Raw genomic sequence first — 22,466 nt, 5'->3', positions numbered from 1 at the left:
ATAGCTTACCTCTTCATAGAAACTGATTAGATTGGTTTGACAGGAGCGATTTCTCATAAACCCATGCTGATATGGAGTTAAACAGTTATTCTCATTGAGATAATCCAGAATAACATCCCTCAGAAACCCTTCAAATATTTTACCAACAATAGAGGTTAGACTTACTGGCCTATAATTTCCAGGTTCACTTTTAGAGCCCTTTTTGAATATTGGCACCACATTTGCTATGCGCCAGTCCTGCGGAACAGACCCTGTCGCCATAGAGTCCCTAAAAATAAGAAATAATGGTTTATCTATTACATTACTTAGTTCTCTTAGTACTCGTGGGTGTATGCCATCCGGACCCGGAGATTTATCTATTTTAATCTTATTTAGCCGGTTTTGCACCTCTTCTTGGGTTAGATTGGTGACCCTTAATATAGGGCTTTAATTTTTTCTTGGGATTTCACCTAGCATTTCATTTTCCACCGTGAATACCGTGGAGAAGAAGGTGTTTAATATGTTAGCTTTTTCCTCGTCATCTACAACCATTCTTTCCTCACTATTTTTTAAGGGGCCTACATTTTCAGTTTTTATTCTTTTACTATTGATATAGTTGAAGAACAGTTTGGGATTAGTTTTACTCTCCTTAGCAATGTGCTTCTCTGTTTCCTTTTTGGCAGCTTTAATTAGTTTTTTAGATAAAGTATTTTTCTCCCTATAGTTCTTTAGAGCGTCAACAGTTTTAGCAGTTGAAATGATTCTTTTTATTGTTAGTTGCCCCTCTTACTTCTTTGTTTAGCCACATTGGGTTTTTCCTAGACCGGAGAAAGAAACACAGCAACCACCTAGAGCAAGAACCAGTCACCATTACAGAAGCAGGCATTCAACATCAGGTCAAGAAAATGAAGAGCTGCACAGCACCTATCCCAGACATGATCCACACCTACTGGCTAAAGAAATTAACAGTGGTACATGAATGCATGGCAAAGAAGATGAACCACCCACCTTAGCTAACACAAGGAAGAACAGTGGTGATCAAGAAGGATCCTCAAAAAGGAACAGTTCCATCCAACTACTGCCAAATAACCTGCCTTACAACATTCCCCCGGTTGGTAATAAAGAGAGGCAAGGTAGTCAAGACTGATGGAGTGCAATTACCAGCAGGACACATAGCATATGTACAGACAAGCTACAAGTACTTCGGAATCGCACAGGGATATGGTAACCATGATGAGGAGGCAAGGAAAGCAGCAACATCCAAATACCATCAAAGGGTAAGACAGGTCCTGAAGAGCCAGCTCAATGGGAAGAATAAAATCCACGCCATCAATATATATGCCCTGTCAGTTATTAGATACCCTGCTGGCAAAATAATAATAATAATAATAATAATAATTTTATTTCTATAGCACTGACACATTCCGCAGCACTTTTCCTTATAGAGGGAACTTGTACAGAGACAATAAAAGACATTACAGAATAACAATAATCACATAAAAAACAGATGCCAAGAGGAGTGAGGGCCCTGCTTGCAAGCTTATAATCTATGAGGAAATAGGGGAGACACGAGAGGTGGATAGTAACAATGGCTTTCATTGTTTGGACCAGCCATAATGTGTGCTGGCCAAGAGATGGAAGCTGCAGGTGTGAAGACACGAACGCTCCTCACAATGTATGGAGGTCTCCACCCTAAGTCTAACACCTGAAGCATGAATTCAACATTAACATTTTGGGACCAGTATAGCATTCAATATTTTCACATTTGGTAAATGACCTCTCCATTAGAGTTGAGCGACTTTTACTTTTTTAGGATCGAGTCGGGTTTCGTGAAACCCGACTTTGTCAAAAGTCGGGTCGGGTGAAATCAGCCGATTATTGCGAAAAGTCGGGGGCCGACTGAAACACGAAACCTAATGCAAGTCAATGGGGAATCATATCCGGCAGTGAGTGGAGGACAGTAAAACACCTACAGTGCCCATTTTAATGCCAAAAACATCAATTCATATTACTGAAGCTTGTCAATCTTAATTTACTTTATATTAATAGTTAGGCATTGAAAACAGGGGTCCCTTTGTGTATTATGAGGGGCCCTGTGCCAGTGATGTCACCAACGAGTATGTCCCCACACCTGATGAAGGAACCTGCACCTTCATCTGCACCTTCCTCTCTGTCCCCGTGTAAGGTGGTATGGTATGCGGGAAGGGGAACCTGACTTTCAGCAGGGTCAGATTCAGGCTCTGTAGAATGCAAGGGAAATGTAGTGGTCTGGGTCAATGTACCAGCAGACTCATCTAGCAGTGGCTGGGCAATGGGCAGGATGAGGAGGAAACACAGATATAGGCCCAAATAATAAAATAAGCTAAATGCAGTTCAAAATTGGTAACAGGACTAAACAGGTGGCATTGCTTTGTTCAGTGGAGGAAAACTGTAATGAGTGGCAGACACAGTTAGTAGGCCAAAATACTAAAGTAGGCTAAAAGCAGTTCAAAATTGGTAACAGGACTAAACAGGTGGCATAGCTTTGTTCAGTGGAGGACAACTGTAATGAGTGTCGCAGACACGATTAGTATGCCCAAATACAAAAGTAGGCTAAAAGCAGTTCAAAATTGGTAACAGGACTAAACAGGCATCTTAGCTTTGTTCAGTGGAGGACTGCTGTAATGAGTGGTGCAGACACGGTTAGTAGGCCCAAATACAAAAGTAGGCTCAAAGCAGTTCAAAATTGGTAACAGGACTAAACAGGCGGCATAGCTTTGTTCAGTGGAGGACAACTGTAATGAGTGGCGCAGACACGGTTAGTATGCCCAAATACAAAAGTAGGCTAAAAGCAGTTCAAAACTGGTAACAGGACTAAAAAGGCGGCATAGCTTTGTTCAGTGGAGGACAACTGTAATGAGTGGCACAGACACGGTTAGTATGCCCAAATACAAAAGTAGGCTAAAAGCAGTTCAAAATTGGTAACAGGACTAAACAGGCGGCATTGCTTTGTTCAGTGGAGTATAACGGTAATGAGTGGCGCAGAAACAGTTTGTAGGCCCACAATAAAAAAGTAGGCTAAATGCAGTTCGAAATTGGTAACAGGACTAAACAGGCGGCTTAGCTTTGTTCAGTGGCGGACAACTGTAATGAGTGGCGCAGACACAGTTAGTAGGCCCAAATACAAAAGTTGGCTAAAAGCAGTTCAAAATTGGTAACAGGACTAAACAGGCGGCATAGCTAGGTACTGGGGTGGGCTCCTCTGCTGAGTAGCAGACAGTGGTAGTAGGCGCAAAGTATTAACTGGTCAAAATGGAGGCCAGGGCCCCTGTATATTTTAACTATCATCTATACTTTCAACAAATTTGTATTGGCAGTGCCATTGAAGGATTTAACAGCATAGACTACACAGTGGTGGAGCAGAGAGAGGTAAGTATTGCAAGTGGTAGAGCACTGTTTGAGCTGGGGGGAACACTCTGTCGTGGGCGGCGGTACTGGCACAGGGCCCCTCATATTACGACGGTGTGTCTGACGTTGGTTGTGCACCACCACCATCAGAGACACTTCATTGTACTATGAGGGACCCTGTGCCAGTGCCGTCGCACAAGAGTGGGGGCAACCTGTCCAGGCAAAGAGCACTCGCACTGGTGCTTGCGGCAGGTGGTGACCACGGCCCTGTGGGGGCAGTCAGCCCATTTAGGGAGGTATAAAAATGGCCTATGGTGGACATTCAGCAGCTGCAAATGGCGGAATTGAAGCAGTCAGTAAGAGGAGGCCAAAAGCAAGGCATTTTTCAGGCAAGCTATGTGTCAGCGAGAGAAGGTGGAGCAAAATAATTTGAAATCCATGATTGGTTCATTTTAATGAAGGCTAGATCATCAACATTCTAGGTAGCCAGATGTGTCCTTTTTTCGGTCAGTATTGAACCAGCAGCACTGAAGACTCTTTCTGATAGCACACTAGCAGCTGGGCAAGCGAGCTCCTGTAATGCATATTCTGACAATTCAGGCCAGAACCTGTCGTGTCAGCGGTCATTGCGAAATCACTCCACAACCTGGTCATAAAACCCCTCTGTCCAATGCCATTTCGGATTTGTGCACCTCTAACACCTCTGCCATGTTGCCCCCTACGGCTTGTGTGAGAACCATCACCGCCGCTGTGTGCTGGGAATGCCTGAACCAAACAATCTACAAGAGTTGTTTGTTTGGTAGCCAATATTTGCTCAAGGTTCTCATGTGGCATGATACTTTGTAATTTTCCTTTATATCGTGGATCCAGGAGGCAGGCCAACCAGCAATCATCATCAGTAGGGTTGAGCGACTTTTCTATTTATAGGATCGGGTCGGGTTTCACGAAACCCGACTTTTTCAAAAGTTGGATCGAGTGAAATCGGCCGATCCTATAGAAAAGTCGGGGTCGGCCGAAACACAAAACCCAATCCAGTGCATTGGGTTTCTAATGGTTCCCAGGGTCTGAAGGAGAGGACACTCTCCTTCAGGCCCTGGGATCCATATTTAAGTGTAAAATAAAGAATCAAAATAAAAAATATTGATATACTTACCCTCGGACGCACCCTGGTTCTCACCGGCAGCCTTCCTTCCTAAGAATCAGCGCCTGAAGGACCTTCGATGACGTCGCGGCTTGTGATTGGTCAGGTGAGCGGTCACATGGGCATCACGCGACCAATCACAAGCCGCGACGTCATCTAAGGTCCTTCAGGCGCTGATTCTTAGGAAGGAAGGCTGCGGGTTAGAACCAGGGCGCGTCCGAGGGTGAGTATATACCTATTAGGAATATACTCACCCTCGAACGCGCCCTCGGACGCTTCCTTCCTAAGAATTAGCGCCTGAAGGACCTTAGATGACATCGCGGCTTGTGATTGGTCGCATGACGCCCATGTGACCACTCACGCAACCAATCACAAGCCGCGACGTCATCGAAGGCCCTTCAGGCGCTCATTCTTAGGAAGGAAGGCTGCCGGTGAGAACCAGGGCGCATCCGAGGGTGAGTATATCAATATTTTTTTATTTTTATTCTTTATTTTACACTTAAATATTAATTCCGATACTGATTCCCGATATCTTAAACATATCGGAACTCGGTATCGGAATTCCGATTCCAGATCAGAAGATCGCCGACCTCATGGCCGACCCCACACAGGGGTCGGGTTGTGTTTCATGAAACCCGACTTTGCCAAAAGTCGGCGACTTCTGAATCTGGCCGACCCATTTTGCTCAACCCTAATCATCAGTCATTATTTTGATAATGCAGGGGTCCCTTTTTAGGATACGCAAGGCATACTCAGCCATGTGGGTCAATGTTCCAGGTGTCAATTCACTGCTTGCGCTGGGTTGAGGAGCACTTTCTTGCAAATCAACATCACTTGTGTCCCGCAAAAACCCTGTACCTGACTTTGCAATGCCACCAGTTTCTATTGCCCCTTGCGAAGCATCCTCCTCCCATAAATATTTATCCCCATCATCCTACTCCTCCTCCTCCTCTTCATCCACCACCTCGTCCAGGAGAGGTCCCTGAGCAGACAATGGCTGACTGTCATCAAGGCTTCCATCCTCCTCGTCTGCAGATGCCAGCTCCTTAATGTGCGTCAAACTTTGCATCAGCAGACGCATTAGTGGATGCTCATGCTTATGATGGCTGTTATGATAAGATAATTCAGTACCACAATGGACATAGAGGTCAGAGCACATACAGTGACCTGACAATAACCCAAAAACATAGAACGAGCTCTGAGACATGGGAACTCTGCTGACCGCAATCCCTAATCCTCTCCAACAACACTAGAGGCAGCCGTGGATTGCGCCTAACGCTCCCTATGCAACTCGGCACAGCCTGAGAAACTAGCTAGCCTGAAGATAGAAAATAAGCCTACCTTGCCTCAGAGAAATACCCCAAAGGAAAAGGCAGCCCTCCACATATAATGACTGTGAGTAAAGATGAAAAGACAAACGTAGAGATAAAATAGATTTAGCAAAGTGAGGCCCGACTTTCTGAACAGAGCGAGGATAGGAAAGGTAACTTTGCGGTCAACACAAAACCCTACAAAAACCACGCAAAGGGGGCAAAAAGACCCTCCGTACCGAACTAACGGAACGGAGGTACACCCTCTGCGTCCCAGAGCTTCCAGCAAGCAGGAAAAAACAAATAGACAAGCTGGACAGAAAAAACAGCAAACAAAATAGCAAAGCAAAACTTAGCTATGCAGAGCAGCAGGCCACAGGAACGATCCAGGAGGAAACAGGTCCAATACTAGAACATTGACTGGAGGCCAGGATCAAAGCACTAGGTGGAGTTAAATAGAGCAGCACCTAACGACTTCACCACATCACCTGAGGAAGGAAACTCAGAAGCCGCAGTACCACTTTCCTTCACCAACGGAAGCTCATAGAGAGAATCAGCCGAAGTACCACTTGTGACCACAGGAGGGAGCTCTGCCACAGAATTCACAACAGTACCCCCCCCCTTGAGGAGGGGTCACCGATCCCTCACCAGAGCCCCCAGGACGACCAGGATGAGCCATATGAAAGGCACAAACAAGATCGGGAGCATGGACATCAGAGGCAAAGACCCAGGAATTATCTTCCTGAGCATAACCCTTCCACTTAACCAGATACTGGAGTTTCCGTCTTGAAACACGAGAATCCAAAATCTTCTCCACAATATACTTCAACTCCCCCTCCACCAAAAGCGGGGCAGGAGGGTCAACAGATGGAACCATAGGTGCCACGTATCTCCGCAACAATGACCTATGGAATACGTTATGTATGGAAAAAGAATCTGGAAGGGTCAGACGAAAAGACACAGGATTAAGAACCTCAGAAATCCTATACGGACCAATGAAACGAGGTTTAAACTAGGAGAGGAAACCTTCATAGGAATATGACGAGAAGATAACCAAACCAAATCCCCAACACGAAGTCGGGGACCCACACAGCGTCTGCGATTAGCGAAACATTGAGCCTTCTCCAGGGACAAGGTCAAATTGTCCACTACATGAGTCCAAATCTGCTGCAACCTGTCCACCACAGTATCCACACCAGGACAGTCCGAAGACTCTACCTGCCCTGAAGAGAAACGAGGATGGAACCCAGAGTTGCAGAAAAACGACGAAACCAAGGTAGCCGAGCTGGCCCGATTATTAAGGGCGAACTCAGCCAAAGGTAAAAAGGACACCCAGTCATCCTGATCAGCAGAAACAAAGCATCTCAGATATGTTTCCAAAGTCTGATTGGTTCGTTCGGTCTGGCCATTAGTCTGAGGATGGAAAGCCGAGGAAAAAGACAAGTCAATGCCCATCCTACCACAAAAGGCTCGCCAAAACCTCGAAACAAACTGGGAACCTCTGTCAGACACGATATTCTCTGGAATGCCATGTAAACGAACCACATGCTGGAAGAACAATGGCACCAAATCAGAGGAGGAAGGTAATTTAGACAAGGGTACCAAATGGACCATCTTAGAGAAGCGATCACAGACCACCCAAATGACTGACATCTTTTGAGAGACGGGAAGATCTGAAATAAAATCCATAGAGATATGTGTCCAAGGCCTCTTCGGGACCGGCAAGGGCAAAAGCAACCCACTGGCACAAGAACAGCAGGGCTTAGCCGGAGCACAAATCCCACAGGACTGCACAAAAGTATGCACATCCCGCGACAGAGATGGCCACCAAAAGGATCTAGCCACGAACTCTCTGGTACCAAAGATTCCAGGATGACCAGCCAACACCGAAAAATGAAAATCAGAGATAACTTTATTCGTCCACCTATCAGGGACAAACAGTTTCTCCGCTGGGCAACGATCAGGTTTATTAGCCTGAAATTTTTGCAGCACCCGCCGCAAATCAGGGGAGATGGCAGACACAATTACTCCCTCTTTGAGGATACCCGCCGGCTCAGATAAACCCGGAGAGTCGGGCACAAAACTCCTAGACAGAGCATCCGCCTTCACATTTTTAGAGCCCGGAAGGTACGAAATCACAAAGTCAAAACGGGCAAAAAACAGCGACCAACGAGCCTGTCTAGGATTCAACCGCTTGGCAGACTCGAGATAAGTCAAGTTCTTATGATCAGTCAAGACCACCACGCGATGCTTAGCTCCTTCAAGCCAATGACGCCACTCCTCGAATGCCCGCTTCATGGCCAGCAACTCTCGATTGCCCACATCATAATTTCGCTCAGCAGGCGAAAACTTCCTGGAAAAGAAGGCGCATGGTTTCATCACCGAGCAATCAGAACTTCTCTGCGACAAAACAGCCCCTGCTCCAATCTCAGAAGCATCAACCTCGACCTGGAACGGAAGCGAAACATCTGGTTGACACAACACAGGGGCAGAAGAAAAACGACGCTTCAACTCTTGAAAAGCTTCCACAGTAGCAGAAGACCAATTGACCACATCAGCACCCTTCTTGGTCAAATCGGTCAATGGTTTAGCAATACTAGAAAAATTGCAGATGAAGCGACGATAAAAATTAGCAAAGCCCAGGAACTTTTGCAGACTTTTCAGAGATGTCGGCTGAGTCCAATCATGGATGGCTTGGACCTTAACAGGGTCCATCTCGATAGTAGAAGGGGAAAAGATGAACCCCAAAAATGAAACCTTCTGAACACCAAAGAGACACTTTGATCCCTTCACAAACAAAGAATTAGCACGCAGGACCTGAAACACCGTTCTGACCTGCTTCACATGAGACTCCCAATCATCCGAGAAGATCAAAATGTCATCCAAGTACACAATCAGGAATTTATCCAGGTACTCTCGGAAGATGTCATGCATAAAGGACTGAAACACTGATGGAGCATTGGCAAGTCCGAATGGCATTACTAGATACTCAAAATGGCCCTCGGGCGTATTAAATGCAGTTTTCCATTCATCGCCTCGCTTAATACGCACAAGATTATACGCACCACGAAGATCTATCTTGGTGAACCAACTAGCCCCCTTAATCCGAGCAAACAAATCAGATAACAACGGCAAGGGGTACTGAAATTTAACCGTGATCTTATTTAGAAGGCGGTAATCTATACAAGGTCTCAGTGAACCATCCTTCTTGGCTACAAAAAAGAACTCTGCTCCTAATGGCGACGATGACGGGCGAATATGCCCCTTCTCCAAGGACTCCTTCACATAACTCCGCATACCGGCGTGCTCAGGCACAGATAAATTAAACAGTCGACCTTTTGGGAATTTACTACCAGGAATCAAATCGATAGCACAATCACAATCCCTATGCGGAGGTAGGGTATCGGACTTGGGCTCATCAAATACATCCCGGTAATCAGACAAGAACTCTGGAACCTCAGAAGGGGTGGATGACGAAATAGTCAGAAATGGGACATCACCATGTACCCCCTGACAACCCCAGCTGGACACAGACATGGATTTCCAATCTAATACTGGATTATGGACTTGTAGCCATGGCAACCCCAACACGACCACATCATGCAGATTATGCAACACCAGAAAGCGAATAACCTCCTGATGTGCAGGAGCCATGCACATGGTCAGCTGGGTCCAGTACTGAGGCTTATTCTTGGCCAAAGGCGTAGCATCAATTCCTCTCAATGGAATAGGACACTGTAAGGGCTCCAAGAAAAACCCACAACGCCTAGCATACTCCAAGTCCATCAAATTCAGGGCAGCGCCTGAATCCACAAATGCCATGACAGAATATGATGACAAAGAGCAGATCAAGGTAACGGACAGAAGAAATTTTGACTGTACCGTACCAATGGTGGCAGACCTAGCGAACCGCTTAGTGCGCTTAGGACAATCAGAGATAGCATGAGTGGAATCACCACAGTAGAAACACAGCCCATTCAGATGTCTGTGTTCTTGCCGTTCAACTCTGGTCAAAGTCCTATCGCACTGCATAGGCTCAGGTTTAAGCTCAGGTAATACCGCCAAATGGTGCACAGATTTACGCTCACGAAAGCGTCGACCGATCTGAATAGCCAAAGACATAGACTCATTCAGACCAGCAGGCATAGGAAATCCCACCATGACATCCTTAAGGGCTTCAGAGAGACCTTTTCTGAAAATAGCTGCAAGCGCACCTTCATTCCATTGAGTGAGTACGGACCACTTTCTAAATTTCTGACAATTTACCTCTATCTCATCCTGACCCTGACACAGAGCCAGCAAATTTTTCTCTGCCTGATCCACTGAATTAGGTTCATCGTACAGCAATCCGAGCGCCAGGAAAAACGCATCGATATTACTTAATGCAGGATCTCCTGACGCAAGAGAAAATGCCCAGTCCTGAGGGTCGCCACGTAAAAAAGAAATAATGATCCTAACTTGTTGAACTGGGTCACCAGAGGAGCGAGGTTTCAAAGCCAGAAATAGTTTAAAATTATTTTTGAAACTCAGAAATTTAGTTCTATCTCCAAAAAACAAATCAGGAATAGGAATTCTCGGTTCTAACATAGAATTCTGAACCACAAAGTCTTGAATATTTTGTACTCTTGCCGTGAGCTGATCCACACATGAAGACAGACCTTTAATGTCCATCGCTACACCTGTGTCCTGAACCACCCAAATGTCTAGGGGAAAAAAAAGGCAAAACACAGTGCAGAAAAAAAAAATGGTCTCAGAACTTCTTTTTTCCCTCTATTGAGAATCATTAGTACTTTCGGCCTCCAGTACTGTTATGATAAGATAATTCAGTACCACAATGGACATAGAGGTCAGAGCACATACAGTGACCTGACAATAACCCAAAAACATAGAACGAGCTCTGAGACATGGGAACTCTGCTGACCGCAATCCCTAATCCTCTCCAACAACACTAGAGGCAGCCGTGGATTGCGCCTAACGCTCCCTATGCAACTCGGCACAGCCTGAGAAACTAGCTAGCCTGAAGATAGAAAATAAGCCTACCTTGCCTCAGAGAAATACCCCAAAGGAAAAGGCAGCCCCCACATATAATGACTGTGAGTTAAGATGAAAAGACAAACGTAGAGATGAAATAGATTTAGCAAAGTGAGGCCCGACTTTCTGAACAGAGCGAGGATAGGAAAGGTAACTTTGCGGTCAACACAAAACCCTATAAAAACCACGCAAAGGGGGCAAAAAGACCCTCCGTACCGAACTAACGGCACGGAGGTACACCCTCTGCGTCCCAGAGCTTCCAGCAAGCAGGAAAAAACAAATAGACAAGCTGGACAGAAAAAACAGCAAACAAAATAGCAAAGCAGAACTTAGCTATGCAGAGCAGCAGGCCACAGGAACGATCCAGGAGGAAACAGGTCCAATACTAGAACATTGACTGGAGGCCAGGATCAAAGCACTAGGTGGAGTTAAATAGAGCAGCACAACGACTTCACCACATCACCTGAGGAAGGAAACTCAGAAGCCGCAGTACCACTTTCCTCCATCAACGGAAGTTCACAGAGAGAATCAGCCGAAGTACCACTTGTGACCACAGGAGGGAGCTCTGCCACAGAATTCACAACAGATGGCGTCGTCTGCACTTACCAGTCATGTGCATTCCTCAAAACACTGAAGGACTTGACAGAGGTCTTGGAGCTTCGACCACTGCACACCAGACAACTCCATGTCTGCCATCCAACTGCCTGCCCGTGTATGTGTATCCTCCCACAAATTAATTACAGCACGCCTCTGTTCGTACAGCTTCTGAACCATGTGCAGAGTGGAGTTCCACCTTGTTGCAACGTCGATTATTAGGCGGTGCTGGGGAAGATTCAGCAATCATTGATGGTTCAGAATACGGCTAGAGTGTACGGGCGACCAGCGGATGTGCGAGCAAAGTGTTCTCACCTTCAGGAGCAGGGCTGGTAACTCAGGAAAAATTACTTGGAAGCACTGCACCACCAGGTTCAAGGTGTGAGCCAGGCAAGGTATGTGTTTAAGTTCTGAAAGGGCTATGGCAGCCATAATATTCCTTCTGTTATCACTGACTACCTTGCCTGCCTCAAGATGTACACTGCCCAGCCATGACTGACTTTGTTGCTGCAAGTATTCGGCCAGTACTTCCGCGGTGTGTCTGTTGTCGCCCAAACCCTTCATTTCTAACACAGCCTGCTGACGCTTACCACTAGCTGTTTGATAATGGGACACCTCGTGTGCAACACTGGCAGCTGCGGATGGAGTGGTCGTGTGACTGCGCTCTGTGGATGAGCTTTCGCTTCTGGAGGAGGAGGAGGGGTGGCGAACGCCTATATCCGACCGCTTCCTAGACCGTGGGCTAGGCAGAACTGTCCCACTATGGCTGTCCCCTGTGGACCCTGCATCCACCATATTAACCCAGTGTGCCTTGATGGACACGTAACGTCCCTGGCCATGCCTACTGGTCCATGCATCTGTTGTGAGGTGCATATTTCTACTGACTGATTGTCTGAGTGCATGGACAATGCGGTCTTTTACATGCTGGTGGAGGGCTGGAATGGCTTTTCTCGCAAAGAAGTGTCGACTGGGTAGGTCATAGCATGGTACTACGTAGGCCATCAGGGCTTTGAAAGCTTCACTTTCAACCAACCGGTAGAGCATCATCTCTAACGAGATTAGTCTAGCAAGTGGGCATTCAAACACTGTGTACGCTGATGAGAGGATGAGTACTTTCTTTAACTAATGAGAGTCTTTGTAGGGTGAGCTGGAGTGGAGAGGCGCATATGGTGGAAATAGCGATGGTGGTGATGGTGGTGGACATCGCGGATTGAGAGGGTTGGTGATGGTATTCTCGATGTTGGCCTACATACAGTGTTTCCTACCAAGAACCTTGTGATTCCCTGACTGCTTTGGCCTTGTGACGATACCTCCACATTTGCTGCTGGTGGTGTCCTAAGCGCTGGGCTTACAGTGCGGGAAGCAATGTAGTGTTGCTGACTACCTTCTTTCTGAGCAGGTGCTCCAACGGTACGGGACGTTTGGTAGTTAGTCCAGGCTTGCAAGTGCATGCTGGTTAAATGTCTAAGCATGCACATTGTATTTAAATTTCGAAGATTCTTCCCTCTGCAAAAGGTCTTTGAGCATTTGTAAGGCTACGTTCACATTTGTGTTGTTGTGTGCTGCGTCGGCGACGCAACGCACAACACACGCAAAAACGCATGCAAAACGCAGCAAAACGCTGCGTTTTGTGACGCATGCGTTCATTTTTATAGCGCAAAAAAAATGCAACAAGCAGCGTCCTCACGCCCTGGTTTGGGGTGAGCTGGACCACAGAGTGAAGGCAAAAGGGCCAACAAGTGCTAAACATCTCTGAGAAATCCTTCAAGATTGTTGAAAGACCATTCCCGGTGACTACCTCTTGAAGCTCATCAAGAGAATGCCAAGAGTGTGCAAAGCAGTCATCAAAGCAAAAGGTGGCTACTTTGAAGAACCTAGAATTTAAGACATAATTTCTGTTATTTCACACTTTTTTGTTAAGTATATATTTTCACATGTGTTAATTCATAGTTTTGATGCCTTCAGTGTGAATGTACAATTTTTTGTCATGAAAATACAGAAAAATCTTTAAATGAAAAGGTGTGTCCAAACTTTTGGTCTGTACTGTAGATGGCTTCAGCGGATCATCCTCCTCTGCTTCTGAGCTACTGGCAGCGGCACCCTCTTCCCCCAATGGCTGTAAATCTGGGTCAACAACTGGGTCATCTATCACCTCCTCTTCAATGTCATGTGCACCTTCCTCTGTGTCAACGTGTAAGGTGCTCTAGCATTCGGAACGAGGCACCATAGTCTCATCAGGGTCAGATTCTGGCTCAGTACACTGTGAGGGCAATGTAGTGATCTGAGTCAATGGAACAGCGTAATAATCTAGCTGTGGCTGTACATCTGTGCACTCCATGTCCGATTCATCTTGTAATGGGCAATTAACAATTTCCCTTTCTAACTTAGGCACGGTATGTGTAAAGAGCTCCATGGAGTAACCTGTAGTGTCGCCTGACGCATCCTTCACTTTTGGTTTGGGTGAAGGACAAAAGGAAACGTCTTGTTCTTGACCGGGAGCATCCACTGACGACTTGCTGCTTTTATATTTGGAACTTTCTGAAGAGGAGGCGAAAGAGCTAGAGGCTGAGACAGCAAGGAAAGCCAAAACTTTTTCCTGCTGCTCCGGCTTTAAAAGCTGTTTTCCTACTCCCAGACAAGAGAGCCTTCGAGGCCTTGTGTAGCCAGACGATGACGCTGGCTCAACACCTCCAGCCTTAGGTGCTATTGTGCTTTTGGCACTACCAACAGATGCACCACCAACACCACCACCATCAGTACCAGCTGGCAACCACCGCCCACGGGCTCTTCCACCAGACTTCCTCATTTTTTGTAAAATCTAACCAAAATAACAACCGTTATATGGTACTGTCAAAAAAGTTAGAAGGTGTATATAAACATGTTGATAATTTAAATCTCCCTTTTTTGGGGGGAGACTGAACCAAAACTCAGGCCCTGTGTATAAAACAACACAATGTAAGTGGCAGAAAGTGGCTGGAAGATATACAACAAACTATCAGGACTGAGGTATTTCCACTTTGTGAGAATTTAAATCTCTCTTTTTTTGGGGGGGGACTGAACCATAACTCAGGCCCAGTGTATAAAACAACACAATGTAAATGGCAGAACGTGGCTTGAATATATATGACAAAATACAAGGACTGTAGTACAATTTCAATCTCCCTACAATGATCTCAGGACTAGTGTTGAGCATTCCGATACCGCAAGTATCGGGTATCGGCCGATACTTGCGGTATCGGAATTCCGATACCGAGATCCGATATTTTTGTGATATCGGGTATCGGTATCGGAAGTGTAAAATAAAGAATTAAAATAAAAAATATTGTTATATTCACCTCTCCGGCGGCCCCTGGACATCAGCGGGAGGATCCGGCGTCCGGCACGGCTTCTTTCTTCAAAATGCGCGCCTTCAGGACCTGTGGAATGACGTCCCGGCTTCTGATTGGTCGCGTGCCGCCCATGTGACCGCCACGCGACCAATCAGAAGCCGCGACGTCATTCCTCAGCTAAAGTCCTAGAATGAGCGCCTTCTAGGACCTGAGGAATGACGTCGCGGCTTCTGATTGGTCGCGTGGCGGTCACATGGGCGGCACGCGACCAATCAGAAGCCGGGACGTCATTCCACAGGTCCTGAAGGCGCGCATTTTGAAGAAAGAAGCCGTGCCGGACGCCGGATCCTCCCGCTGATGTCCAGGGGCCGCCGGAGAGGTGAATATAACAATATTTTTTATTTTAATTCTTTATTTTACACTTTAATATGGATCCCAGGGCCTGAAGGAGAGTTTCCTCTCCTTCAGACCCTGGGATCCATGAGGATACATTCCGATACTTGATGTCCCATTGACTTGTATTGGTATCGGATATCGGTATCGGCGATATCCGATATTTTTCGGGTATCGGCCGATACTATCCGATACCGATACTTTCAAGTATCGGACGGTATCGCTCAACACTACTCAGGACAAGTATGGCAGCAATAAAAAGGACTGCTGCACACAAAAGTGTGGACAAATAAACAAAAGAACTGTGCATAACGGAGAAACAGGATTTTTGCTTTTAAAAAAGCAGTTGGTTTGCACAGCACCGTGCACACAGCAATGCAGCTATCAGGGAGCCTAATAAGACAGCCTAATAAGCTACAGAGCTGATGCACAAAAATGTAGCTTCCACTGTCCCTGCAAAGAAAAGGTGGTGTTGGACAGTGGAAATCGCTACAGCACAAGCAGTTTTGGGGTTAATCTTCCCTCCCTAACTATATCCCTTCTTCTGATGAAACTGCAGCAACCTCTCCCTATGCTAAGATCGGCAGAAGTAAGATGGCGGTCGGCGGGAACGCCCCTTTATAGCCCCTGTGATGCTGCAGAAAGCGAGTCCTATGTCATCACGCTGCCCACACTCTGCGTCCTCCTTCATTGGTTGAAAAATGGCGCTGAAAGCGTCATACGAAACACGACTTTGGCGCGAAGATCGCCGACCTCATGGCCGAGCCCACACTAGGATCAGGTCGGGTTTCATGAAACCCGACTTTGCCGAAAGTCGTCAATTTTTGAATTTGTCCGATCCGTTTCGCTCAACCCTGCTCTCCATTATTACTATTTTTTATATGAATTGATGAATTTTTCTATCTTTATTTCTTATTTACTTTCTCTTCCTTTATTTATTTTACAGCAAGAATGCTATATGGAAATTATTGGTAGCAATTTTAGTTTTCTATTCAGTAATGACCAGAAATAAATGAGACACAAGAGATCATTAATAAAAATCTCCGTGGAATCACCGCACGCAATATCCCGGCGTCAGACTGAGTATATACAGTACACGTGCTGTATCTGCTGTGTGTAATGTCTGTGTCCTTGTCCGCCACGTGACATATTGAATCACACTGAGCTTCCTGCTCTCTGGTCGAACGTTCCTAAGAATGGGACAGAAATAAAAAGTTTTTAAAAATATATTGCCAAAACATGAATATTACAAATGTAAATACTGCGACTGGAAAGCCGTTACCCAAACATTATACATATACGACGTGTCTATGGCTTGGTGTCCAGAGCACATTTTACCAATTTAGGCGCCAATCCTTTGAAGGATATCGTGCTATTCATGTCCCATTCTTTTATTTGAGATTTTGCAGGAAACATTAATCATCTGTTTGCTATTGGTGCGGATACGTTCATGGAGAAATACAATTTTCACAATATATTTGTAAGGTATTTTTATTTTATTAATACTGATGCAAAAAAATGAGTCCTGCAATCCCTCCATGCACAGTGATGCCTAATATGTGTGCATGGTACAATATAGGACTTCACTGTATAATATAGTCTTGGCTTGAGCCATTTCTTAAGTGTAGCTAGTTTTGCACAACGTTCATTTTGCACAACGTTCATTTTGCATGATACAAATGATTGATTGCCCAGAACACATGACAAACTGGTTTACTTAGCTTTTGTCTTGTGGGATAAATATTCGTATTATTTTGTGCTCTTTTGCATAGAGGAAAGTGTTCTAGTTCCTGCCTCGGGAAACTAACAGTAAGTCAGTTATTGGGCTGATGGACACTTGTGTTTTTTACTAAACAAATTTAATAGATAAATCTCAATCAGAATTAATTAGAAAAATTACATTACAACAAATGTTCATATATAATTTCATTAGAACTTTGAAAGAAAACCAATTGTTGATCTAATCGTTCTCTAGGATTTATGTAATAGAACAATTGCTTGTTGCAGTAGGTTGGAAAACAGAATTTATCCAAATTGGAGGCTAATTTTAATTTACGTCTGATTTGTAGGAGAACAATCTGACTGAGGTCAACACATTCTTTCTCTCATTCTTTCAAGGCAGCCAGAAACTGAGAGTGTTTGTGTTCTTTTGGCTTCTTGTGGTTTATAGCGTTACAATATGTGGGAACCTCCTGATCATCACCCTGGTGTCCACCAGCAGGAACCTCCAGACTCCAATGTACTTCTTCATCTCACAACTGTCCATCAGTGACATCTTGTTACCCACAGATATTGTCCCCAACATGCTCCATATCCTACTGAATAATGGGGCGACCATTTCTTTTGCCAACTGTATGGCCCAGTTATATTTCTTCTGCATTGCAGAGTCATGTGAATGTCTTCTTCTCACAGTGATGTCCTATGACAGATATGTGGCCATCTGTAAGCCCCTTCATTACATCTCTATCATGACCGGAACATTGTGTACGAAGTTGGCCGTCATCTTCTGGTTGCTCAGTTTTTTTGTTTCATTCATTTATACAAAAATAATTTTAGGACTAAAGTTCTGTGGATCCAACACGATTGACCATTTCTTCTGTGATCTTGTTCCCCTACAGGACATTGCCTGTTCTGATACATTCCCTCTAAAACTAGAACTATATTTATTAAGCATACCATTTGTGGGTATTCCGAACCTGATAATAATTATTTCTTATGTGAACATTGTCCGTGCCATCCTACAGATCCCATCTAATATCAATAGACAGAAAGCCTTCTCCACCTGTAGCTCCCACCTCACCGTGGTCTCTGTATTTTATATGAGTCTCTCCAGTGTGTATATCCTTCCCAAAAGTGGACAAACATCCGACGTTAATAAAATCCTATCACTGCTATATACTGTGTTTACTCCGTTGATTAATCCCATTATATACAGCTTTAGAAATAGAGATATTAAGAAAGCCGTGCAGGAAATAATTCAGAAATATTTTTAATCTTTTTTAATTATCTACAAAATAGGATAAAAATGGGATGCAAAAAATTATTGTAGTCGGAAATTGATTGATTTTGTATAAACAAATTGTGAAGAGAGGAAAAACTGTCACTCACCATTCACTAAAATCTTCCTCTATTCGTGAACATTAAAAAATGTTAGCAGGTTGAGAATGCATCTCAGCAAGGACGACTTATGTTTAGAAGAAAACAAAACAGATAATTATGCAAATGCCTTGGGTAAAGTTATTTTCTGAATGATCGGTCCAGTTGATCGACAATTGGGATCATGATGGAAATATTTGTTCTTTGTGTTGGATCATTCATTGTGGTTGTACATCACATAGCGGCTATGTGCACACGTTCAGTTTTTTTTGCATTTTTTTGCGTTTTTTTCACAGTAAAAACGCAATAAAAACTCATTAAAAACGCATACATTATGCATCCTATCATTTAGAATGTATTCTGCATGTTTTGTGCACATGATGCGTTTTTTTCCACGAAAAAAACACATTGCGGTAAAAAAAGCATGTTCATTAATGTTCATTAATTTTGCGTATTTTCTGCGTTTTTCCTGCTATTCTATGCATTTTGGAAAAAACACACTAAAAATGCATCAAAAACGCATGAAAAAACGCAAAAAAAAACGCATTCGGATTTCTGGCAGAAATGTCCGGTTTTTGTCAGGAAAATTTCTGCCAGAAATCCTTACGTGTGCATATGCCCTAAGAGATAGAGACTTTTTTTCCAGTGCAGAGCACTAATTACATTCATATTATTGTAATTTAATAGATATTTGCATGCTGTGTTTTATTAATGATTAGCTTGTCCGTCAGTTCATCCTCAGGAATCAATATTTCTATTCAGCGACAGCATGCAGAAGAAGGCCAGACTCTACTAATCTCATTTGTGTCTCAAGGTCTCGCGCCATTGTACTCCCAGCCCTAGGCCTATGGTGTGGACGGAGATTGAAGACCCAGGGCACCTGTCACCATTGTGGGGGTCTCACATACAGTCCCAGGTGATTGAATATGCTTCCTTCCATGAGCTAAAGGAAAATGTTTAAGTGGAAGGGAGAAAAAGACACATAGGTTGAATCTGGCAGTTGTTGGAGGGACTTCAAAGGGAGAGGATCCAAGCTAGGATGGATGGACGGTCTATGAAGTTTTGAAAATTGGTTGCCGGCTGGGCTGGTCAGTCCTGCTATGGTCTGTCATCAGGGTTTAAGAAATTTTCTAAAGGATTGGTGATCTTGCATACATGGGCATCGATTGTGATATTTGTCATTTGGAGCAGCCTGGACTGTGACTACAGACTATACTGGTGGGAGATACAAAACCTGTGGACTAACTGAAAGTTGGAAGACAGTGAGTATCGCCTGATACCTGGGTAGTGGGACTATTGGCCCCGGGGAAGGGATCTCGTGTATTGAGGACATTGTATTTTGGACATCTACCTAGATTTGTTGTACAACCATGGATGTATGGAATACAAAATTGTTGCATCGTTAACCTGCCTAGTTTATTTTTATAGTCCACAACCTCAGATGTTCACAGTCAGTATTTTCCATTTTTTTTACGTTGGCCAATTGCCACTGGATAATAAAAATGGGCACAAAATAGGACCCTAGAAGCCCATAATAAACTCTATGATAATTCTCTGTCTTCTGTTATTAAATTGCTCGAACTAATTCTGACCATGTGTCTGCCTCACTTTTAATTTGAAATAAAATACAGGAGCATATTAGGGTCTTATCCTAATATAAAAGAGAGAAGAATGAGTAAGATATGCTCACATTACAAGGTCATGTGTGACAAAACCACTAAAAATAACAGATGCCGCAGCTTTCATATGAAGTTTCAGAAGTGATATTGCCAGGAAATGGAAGTGTTCTTGTCAAGGTGAAAATATATATTTTTATACACTTTTGCACTTTTATTTACTTATGCTGCGAAACAATAAGTTTTTCTTCCCTTTGCTTGCTAATGCAAATGTAACTGTATTTAACATGGCTGCCAGTATTCACCTTTGCCCTAAATTCTGATTCTGCTAAAGAAGAAAGTTTCACATTCCAGAAGCCAAGTATCATTTCTCTTGAAATCGAAACTTAACGCGACGTGGAGACAGACGGATCCATCAGATGACGTCAGACCAACCAGAGGGACTGAATACTAGACATATTGCTTAACCCCGCCTAACCCCGCCCTCTGCATACCTTCCCCCAATGGACCATATAATGTTGTGTATCAGGAAATAAAGTCAGTTGCTGTGACGTTGCCACTACGTGTGGAAGTACGAGCATGCAATGAGATTGAACCAGCCTTTGTCTGAATCATTCTTATCCGGTACCAATGCTCTTATTCTGATTTGGAATGACTGGTGAAGAAAGGGTATTGTCGTGACGACCCCGACAATTTGGCGCAACCAACGTGGGGCGTAGCCGGCGATCCGAGACCCCCTGGACCCATGCCTGGACGTCCGTGGACGACACCCGTAGTGGCTGACCTCGAGGACTGATCACCCTCCAAACACGGTAAGTGGAGATCACATACTATGTATGTTAGTCTGTGGTCTCCTTGGGTCTGGGGAGTGACCGGTCGAGTGGTGAGACCGAGCGCGATCCCGTGCCATGCTTCGAACCAGCAACTGAGAGACGTCGCATTCTGCGCGTCCTCGTGTACACCACACCTCCTCCACCGGTCATTGTACTCCATTCAACCACCCTACCCATGACTATTGCCTAGTAGTGATAGAGTGAAAGATTGAGAAGTTTGTGGATTGGGGGCGGATGAGAGAAAGGGACAGGAGACGCAGCCTCTGTGATATTGTACCAACTAGGTAATTAAGACGTCCCGAGAGGGGACCACCTGTATTTCTGTGGAGGGCTCTCACTAGGAGACCGCCTCCCGACTGTTTAGAATATCATGACAGGGCAGACTGTAATCACTGGTGTTCAGGTTAGGGAAAAATATTGAGCGCGAGGCTCTTTATTCATAGCACGTCGAACACGAGGCTCCGTGTTTTTTTGTTGGGGACACAGTGTTGTTGTCACTGTCAGCGATCCTGAGCTGCAGCAGGGCGTAGTATTCTGTGAGTCATGATGCGTCTCTTGAAGCAGAAGAAGTCCATGCCCCATAAGATAGGGTAGTTTCACACTTGCGTTTTTTTCCCTATATTTAACATTGAAAACGCATGCGTTTTTTTGTGTACGCGTTTGGTCGCGTTTTTTGACGCATGCGTTTTTTTACTGCATGCGTTCATTTTCTGAAATGCTACTTGTAGTATTTTTAGAAGCGTTTTTTGGACCAAAAAAAAACGCATGCGTTTTCATGCGGTTTTTTTGGGTCAAAAAATACATTGGAGTCAATGGGGACGCATGCGTTTTTTTGTGCATGCGTTTTTTTTGCGTTAAAAAACGCATGCGTTTTTTTATTAAAAAAAACAGAAAACACACTGATATGCCACCCCCCAACATAAAGGTGATAAAGGGAACCTAACCCTACCCCTAACCCTACCCCTACCCCTAACCCTACCCCTAACCCTAACCCTAAGGGATCCTAACCCTAACCCTACCCCTAACCCTAACCCTACAACTGACCCTACCCCTAACCCTACCCCTAACCCTAACCCTACCCCTAACCCTAAGGGATCCTAACCCTAACCCTAACCCCTTTATGGTTAGGGTTAGGGTTAGGATCCCTTAGGGTTAGGGTTAGGGGTAGGGTTAGGGTTAGGGGTAGGGTTAGGGGTAGGGTTAGGATCCCTTAGGGTTAGGGGTAGAGTTAGGGGTAGGGTTAGGGGTAGGGTTAGGATCCCTTAGGGTTAGGGGTATGGTTAGGGGTAGGGTTAGGGTTAGGATCCCTTAGGGTTAGGGGTAGGGTTAGGGGTAGGATCCCTTTAGGGTTAGGGTTAGGGTTATGATCCCTACCCCTAACCCTACCCCTACCCCTAACCCTAACTATTTCTGTTTATTGTACCAACTAGGTAATTAAGACGTCCCGAGAGGGGACCACCTGTATTTCTGTGGAGGGCTCTCACTAGGAGACCGCCTCCCGACTGTTTAGAATATCATGACAGGGCAGACTGTAATCACTGGTGTTCAGGTTAGGGAAAAATATTGAGCGCGAGGCTCTTTATTCATAGCACGTCGAACACGAGTCTCCGTGTTTTTTGTTGGGGACACAGTGTTGTTGTCGCTGTCAGCGATCCTGAGCTGCAGCAGGGCGTAGTATTCTGTGAGTCATGTTGCGTCTCTTGAAGCAGAAGAAGTCCATGCCCCATAAGTTAGGGTGGTTTCACACTTGCGTTTTT

General features: G+C 44.8%; 1 protein-coding gene across 1 annotated transcript; it reads left to right on the top strand.

The window, feature by feature from the left end:
* The first annotated feature begins 1,209 nt into the window (after positions 1-1,209).
* On the top strand, positions 1,210-18,157 carry LOC138674841 (olfactory receptor 10A7-like). Its single transcript, XM_069762658.1, has 3 exons — positions 1,210-1,256; positions 16,937-16,973; positions 17,234-18,157. Exons 1-3 carry the CDS (start codon positions 1,210-1,212, stop codon positions 18,155-18,157), a joined length of 1,008 nt encoding a protein of 335 aa, XP_069618759.1.
* Positions 18,158-22,466: the final 4,309 nt, after the last annotated feature.

This window comes from Ranitomeya imitator, chromosome 4, assembly GCF_032444005.1.
Source record: "Ranitomeya imitator isolate aRanImi1 chromosome 4, aRanImi1.pri, whole genome shotgun sequence".
NCBI lineage: Eukaryota > Metazoa > Chordata > Amphibia > Anura > Dendrobatidae > Ranitomeya > Ranitomeya imitator.
Note: the sequence above shows the minus strand (reverse complement) of the source record. Positions and strands in the feature narration are given on the sequence as shown.